The sequence below is a fragment of the Chroicocephalus ridibundus genome, chromosome Z (genome assembly GCF_963924245.1).
Source record: "Chroicocephalus ridibundus chromosome Z, bChrRid1.1, whole genome shotgun sequence".
NCBI classification, from domain to species: Eukaryota; Metazoa; Chordata; class Aves; order Charadriiformes; family Laridae; genus Chroicocephalus; species Chroicocephalus ridibundus.
This window is the reverse complement of record NC_086316.1, coordinates 1337615-1344894: the sequence shown is the minus strand read 5'-3', so window position 1 is coordinate 1344894 and position 7280 is coordinate 1337615. Positions and strand designations below refer to the sequence as shown.

Genomic DNA, 7280 nt, shown 5'->3' with positions numbered 1-7280 from the left:
ACCTTGTAAAAGACGAAGAGCGGCCACCACAGTTGCAGCCAACCTTTCTGCATTCTGCATGTGGCCACGCTCTTCAGAGCCAAACTCCGCAGAAAAGGCTCCCAGCCCACGCCGGCCTTTGGATCAGGTCTGTGTTTGGCACATTCCTAGAAGCAGCAGGAAACCAGCAACACCGAAATCCCAATAACGGGCAGCAGTTTCTGAGCTACTCTCAGTCCGTATTGTGGTCCCACCATATGTTCTGTCCATTGCAGGGGGTTCGGCCTTTGCTGTAGACTTGAACTCCCTTAGTGCAGCCGTAGCAAGACATTCGGGGTTGAGGGCAGCCTCCCAAACTGTCCCTGTCTAGCTCATTCTAGGTGCTTTTGCCATTTTTTGCGCAGGTACTTGGCTGCCGGTGGAGCAGCAGTTAGCACGGCTCAGCGTGCCTGCCTCCCCACCGGGTTCTCCGGATGCTGCGGTTCCCCGTGTACCGAGCAACAGCAAAAAGGTGAAACAAGGGCACTGACGAATGTGTTTCTAAAACTGCATGGTGTCCAAAAAAGAAAAAAAAAAGAAAAAAGAAAGGAAAAAAGCCAAGACAACCATTAGAGTCTAACGCTGGGAAAGAGAAAAGGACAGAAGCATTGCTGCACGTTTCCTTCATACCTACCTACCTACCTATCCATCCACCTTTCTACCCATCTTTCTACCCATCCATCCATCCATCCATCCGACAGCACGACACAACCAAATGCTGCTCCATCCAAGCACTGATTTGTACGATCACAGCAGAAGGGCATGAGGGCATAATCGTAAATTCAGATCACACACGAATATATATTTGGAACGTTGCCATTGTTTGAGTGACTTCACTGCATAAAGGAGTTATCTCACTCTTCATCACTCCACACTGCGACCAAACTCCAAGTGACCCCTCTCTCCCCTGTAACCACCACATTTAAAAGTTATTTAACTGTCAGAGGTTTGGTTAAATCAGCAGAAAGCAAATTAACTGGGAGAGAAGGAAAGCTGAATTCTAGACATCCAGGACTACATTCAACTGGGAGTACGGCAGGATTAGGGATGTATTTTTCCTTGCAAAGCTGCATTTGTGCAGCATCGAAACAGTTCCCAAGGGTTTTATATCTATGAATTTAAAAAATAATTTTTTAAAAATACAAAAGGTATCAAACAAAAGTATTGGGGAGAGAGATGTACACACCTGTGTGTTTGTTAAACTCCAAGGCTAGGCAAGGCTAAATTAATGTACCCGCGGTACTTCGTGACACAATTTTGAGAGAAGCTCAAAAGCGGAGCATAAATCCAACCGAGCAATTCTTGGGAAATACAGAGAATGAGATGAATATGCATGACTCAAAGAAATAAATAAAATTCTCAGAAGCAAGCCATTGTCTCATGTTTGTATAAAAGGATGCGTAAGAAACCTGTGAAACCCTTCATATCTGAAGTAGCAGAATGTTCTACCTCAAAATTGTTTAAATCTCATTCTATTCTGCCTCCAGCACAAGCCAAAACAATAAAACAAATTACTATTGGGAAATATTTGGTTTTTTCCCCCCTTTACAGCAGTAGCAGCCACCCGTATGACTTCCCAGGGAATGGAATCCATAAACAACCCTGTGTTCCCCAGCCCGGCGGTGCCCTCATGCCGCACTTCGCATTCTGAGTCTGAGCGCCGCAGCAGGATAAAATACGGGGCTGGCTCAACCTGCACGAACTTACAAGTTCTTCCAGCACTACAGCAGACCTTCGCCAACTGCTGATTTTGTAGAGGCTACGCATCATTAAAAAATGAGGAAGGCAGGGTTTTTGCCTAATACTGTTGGATTTTGCAGACACTGAAATTTGAGTTCACGTTTCCTGAGCACTTTTCACTGAGTAGGTGGTAGAGATACGTGGTGGGTTGTTTGTTTTGTTTTTTTTTTTTTCCTACAGGGCACGTAATAAAACTTTGGGCTGTATAATTATTTTGTTCGAGGCGTTCATCACTGATTACAGTAAAAGTAACTTCAGGGTCTTCTGAAAAGAAAAAACACCATCGTTTTTTTTTTTTCCTAGTGCCAAATATTCACAGCTGACGGTTACATAGCTGGTTTCTCTAGTTCTTTGTCCGTTCTCCTAGACATTAGGAAGCATTCAGCGTTTAGAGCTGAAGACAGCACAGGCTAACGCTCACGTAGGAGCGTTTCTGCTGAAGGCATTAACGAGGGCAGGCAGCTGCTGACTGTGCTGCCGTCAGGCGGGCGATGATGGCTCTCCCACCACCAGAGTAGGAGGCACAAATATCAAGACCATACGCGAGGATACGAAACTATCGGCTGCAAGAACTTTTCCAGGCTTTTAATAGCAGCAAGCTAAAAAAAGTTACAGCTCGTCTTGAGAGTCACGAGCCTGGCTTTTGCAACGTTCCCTTCTAACATCTGCAGCTACTGATAGTTCAAGACTATGTGACAGTAGGCTGTGAAGGGAACCACAATTGATCTAAATTTACCAAAAAATGCCTTTTTAAGGAAGGTGTTTTGCATCGAGATGGGTGGGAGAACAAGAGTGTGGGAGACAAGGAGGGATTCTTGCCATTCAGAGAGGTTTCTACTCACCTCCCCAGAGTAGAAACCCCAGCCTACAGAGCTTAGTTTTCCTCTTTGAAGTGAGAGCGTCACGCCGGTGGCTCTCACCCGCTTTCCGGAGATCGCGGCCAGTCACAGAGACGCAGGTCCCACACACCCCAGCTTGGCATCCTGCTGGCTTTAAGCACAAAACCAAGTGTGTGTCCAACGCAGCCCCACTGCAGACCTTGGAAGTACCCTTTCTTCTCTGCAATAAGGGACCATCATGAGCCACCATAAGACTTTGATGGACAGAGAGTAATTTTAAGAAACTTCAAACCAGTAAGGGAACAGCTATCGTGACTCTTGTCAACAGCTTGAAAATCCCCAATAGTAACGCTAACAGATTAGAATAATTGCTTTTTTTTTTTTTTTTTATTTTCACGTACATAAAGGCAAAATAACATCACGTCTTAAGAACCACTGTCATGATTCATCCAATTAAGCAGTTAGCAGCAGAATTATCAAGACTTAAATAGAGCCTGTTACACACATTTATAAATATGGCCCTGTCCCTGACAATCACAAGCTTTTCTTGATGGGAATGTTTTCGGAAGCCTGCAGTCAAGAGGATACACTGCTGTAATTAGCTAAAAGAAAAAGTAAAATTAAAAAAGTATAAACTGACACAATACATGAAGTTCCAAGTGGATTTGTGTCTCAACTGCAAAACGAAGTGTATCAGAGTGGGGCAGCGAGCAAGAGTCTAACGTGGTGCTTAGCTGCTGGCTGGGGTTAAACCACGACACAGGGGAATACGGGCATTTTAAATCTCTGAACGTCTTACAATACCTGGAAGAGAAGTTTGCTGCTGCTTAACTGGTAACATTCTGCACCAAAACCACCTTGCCTCTCTGCCAATGCAGTTAATATTGTACTTCTGTGTGTGGCCGACGCAGACAAGTACTCTTCATTGCGAGTAGCGCTGAAGTTTCAGTGAGGAAGAAACGAATACAAAATTCAGAGTTTTCCTTTCAAATACAGTGTATTTCTATGGTGGAACCCATGTCAATAAGAAAGTAACCTCTTTTTTTTTTTTCAAGAAAAAGTAAAACGAAGACAAGGTTGCAGTTGCTTCAACAAAACAAAACCAGACACAAAACAAATAAAAAAGCCCAAACCCCATCAGCTCCTGGAAGATGGACTGATTAAGTTGTGTGAATAGAAGATTTTTCACTTGAGACAGTCCATACTAGGCACTTGCTGACAATTTCTCATTTAGTTCCAGAGCGCGAACATCTCCATTAGCTTTGGCATTTTCTACAAGCACCTGCCGGGAAAAACAAACAACAAAGAACTGAAAATTTAATATTTTACTGTTAGTACTTTACTGGCAATCTCAAACGCATTTTAATTTCTGCTGTGCGACTTCCCTGGAAGAGAAGGTAACGCGGAAGCCCAGGTAGGAAATATCGAACACTACGCATCAGCTTCCTCAAAGCATCGGGCACGTAAACACCCCACCCTCTAGCGACTTGCTAAATCGCAATGGGCTACAGCAGCATCCCTGGCCACCTGAGGCTGAGACCAGGTCTGACAAGTCTGTCACCTGCTGGCAATGACACAAGCCGAGCTACGCGAGACCCCTCTCCCTTGCCTCCTGCGAGTACGTTTGTATAAATCGACATTTGCCAAACAGGAGCATTCTCCTCAGCTACTTAAAACTGCCAAGGCACCCTTTTGCCTTCCCCATGCAAATTTACCCCTCTTTGATTTACTTTCCACACCTCCTGTTTCCAGCGTTTCTACTAGTTAAGAAAGCTCCCATGGCAGCCTAATGTTCACAGATGTTCATGAAGCTTCTGGCACTTCTCTTGTAATCCAATCACATTATACACATGAAAAAGGAAAACCATGAAGTAGAATCAAGCAAATCTTTACCCTAGCCATTATTTTTATTGTACTCTCTGACAGAATACAGATCACCGTGCAGAGGCAGGCATAATGAGATCATATTGGGACCATCTGAACTCATTAATTCTAGCTTTTTTATAAACCTGTGTGTCTGTGTACAGATTTTTGTCAACACCAAGCCTGCTTAATGTGTTGTACCTCCAAACCTACTTTGTTACGGATTCAACATTTCACCAGGGAACAGCTTTTAATCTGGGCAAAAAAGCTCATTGTGCCAGTGGCAGCAGCGAGGAGATTATTAGGTGAGCGTATTCAGAGTCTGAGCAGCAAAGTGACTCCAATCAGAAGTCAAAATGAATGACCCGTCTTTGCACCACATGAAAGACCTGTGCGGCTTTGTGAGTTTGACCAAATCCACTTGTGAAATACTATCAAAAGAAACTAAGGTACCACTTACTATGTACTGAAAACAATGTGCCATTACAGAAATAATAAAAATCTTAAGTACAGAACTCCACTGTTCAGATCTTTTGGGTCAAGGACACCATGCTGTTCCAGCCAGGCTAGGACTAACATTTTTAGTGCATTAATGTGTTCTGGTAAAATTCTGATAAAATGGTCTTCATGTCTACTGGAGAGTCACTAGTAGAATTCTTGCCAGTTTGGATTAGAGAGAGATTTTACCATTTGTTTTTCAATAGTATTGCATGGAGGAATGGAAGACTATCAAAGAAACTGGATGCAATTTCAAAAATTGAGGTACGTTTTGTCAGTACAGAATCCTTAAACGTTGCAACCTCTAGAGACGGCAAGCCAGCACCTCCCTACGCTCCCTCTACCCGCCTTCCAAGTTGCAAGCACAATATTCAACATCAATAGGCTGAATTTCTGTATAAAATGGACTGACTTACGTGTATTAATTCATGATCATCTTTGGCATACAGATGTTGCAGGAGGTACCAGCGTGCCACTGACACTATGGTTTCTGGATTACCTGGTTGATATACCACTCTTTCCAACATTCGACGAGTCTCCCTAGAAGCATAACCAAAACATCACCCAAATCAAATGCAACTGACAAGGTGGAATGTAACACACCAGTATACCAGAGCAAGTGACAATTATCAGGAGCAATATATGGCAGGTCCTTACTTCCATACCGCCCAAGAAAGTGAGGGAGCAGAATTGTGCATTCCTTTGTTTCCTACCTAGTTGCATCTAGAACGCTAAGGAGGACTGCCACCATTGTTATGCTTAACATAACTACACTCAAGTTAGCGCTTTAACTTGCAAGTAACCCAAATTAGATTGACACGGCAGATTTTACAACTGCTGCTGTAACATGATAAACACCAGACTGTCTGTGATCTCAGCATAATCTCTGATTTCAGTATGTGATCTGCTGAACAAGTGCAGCAGGTATTCTCAAGAGCTATGAAACACATCTTTTGGAAGACAGTGCACCTGAAAGAAGCAGGTAGCACAATAAATCTTAATGATCCCAAGAAAATTTAATGTTACAGACAAATATATTTAATCCAGGCACCCACAAAAGGTCCTGCAGTTCCTGCAAACACAGAGGCAAGAGGTGAAATTGCAGGAGATAAGGAAATTGGAATAAAGTGGTACACAAAATCTAAAATTCTATTTGGCTGATACTCCCTTCCAACATCATCAGCTTACAGCTAACTGAGACATTTTCAAATTAGAAATCTGGTAAAAACTGGCAATTGAGTTTATGGATGTCATATTCACCCACTGGTGCTCCACCAGCTTCGGCTCTTGTTTCAAGAATTCTGTCCCGTGTAAGCAATGTGATTTTCCAGTACACTGTGTTGAACAGGCTGTTGAGAGGTTACATCTGGTTTTTGTTTGCTATTAGTAGTTACGATTAATTTCTTGTTTCAGGATTTTGAAGCACCTAGGCAGATCAATTATGTCTTGTGACACACCTTACTGTTCACCTAAGTTAATATCTGAAATTGTATTAAGGCTGATATTAAGGGATTAAATAAGTTTTCAGCCCAATTTTGTTACAATCCACAATAGTCACAATCACAGGCTGCCTGTCATCTTTTTAAAAGCCCACAGAGAAAGTAAGCCAGTTTATTAGAAATATCTGTAAAACCAGGTCAAATTACTGAACAAAAACGTCAAGAATATTCCAGTTTTCCGTAGCTTAAGGAAAATTACTGTAAAAGACAAACTAGACTTAATAACCAAACTCACAAAGTAGGAGGCTTCCAAGCGCCCTCTCCCAGATCTTCCTTCCCTTCCTCAAAAAGTCACAAGGAGCACCTGGCTGTTTAGGAATGAACACGAACTTTGACTGGGAGCCCAATTTAGGATCAAAATTAATCCCAGCAGTAGATAGGGTAGTGGTATTTTTTTCCACTGTGTTATTTAACAACATGTCTGATAAATGTATAGACTTCCTTATTAACTTATTTATAGTTTTTTTGAGAAAAAGAGGAAGATTCTGCTGCTTCCTGCTCCACACACCACTAACCCCTTCCCCCCTCTCCCTTTTCACTGCCATACTACTTCCAGAATTAATTCCTGTTTTCAGTTTTCTTTTAGTTCTTGGAGTTAGATCTGGGGATAATGACCACTTGTACTTTTGGACAGCGTGTTCCATTTAAACGTAACAGATAATGCATACCTTGCTCCCATTTTGCGATTATACTGCAGCAGGGCTTGTAGGAGAGCTGCCAGGGGGCAAGAAGAAAGCTTCAAAGCTTCAGTTGTTGCCTCCTGAACCAAGGATGGCCAGTGCTCATTTGAGACATCAGCCTGTGATAAAAAAGAGAAAGAGAA

General features: G+C 42.6%; 1 protein-coding gene across 2 annotated transcripts in view; it reads right to left on the bottom strand.

The window, feature by feature from the left end:
- Positions 1-2966: 2966 nt before the first annotated feature.
- Positions 2967-7280, bottom strand: part of SKIC3 (SKI3 subunit of superkiller complex) — a 53809-nt gene continuing 49495 nt past the window's right edge. For both annotated transcript variants that reach the window (XM_063320348.1, XM_063320349.1), the window contains exons 40-42: positions 7126-7256; positions 5375-5498; positions 2967-3879 (exon numbers count right to left, since the gene is read on the bottom strand). In XM_063320348.1, coding sequence (XP_063176418.1) covers positions 3802-3879; positions 5375-5498; positions 7126-7256 — 333 coding nt within the window. In that variant the 3' untranslated portion in view covers positions 2967-3801. The remainder of the gene's footprint in view (positions 3880-5374; positions 5499-7125; positions 7257-7280) is intronic.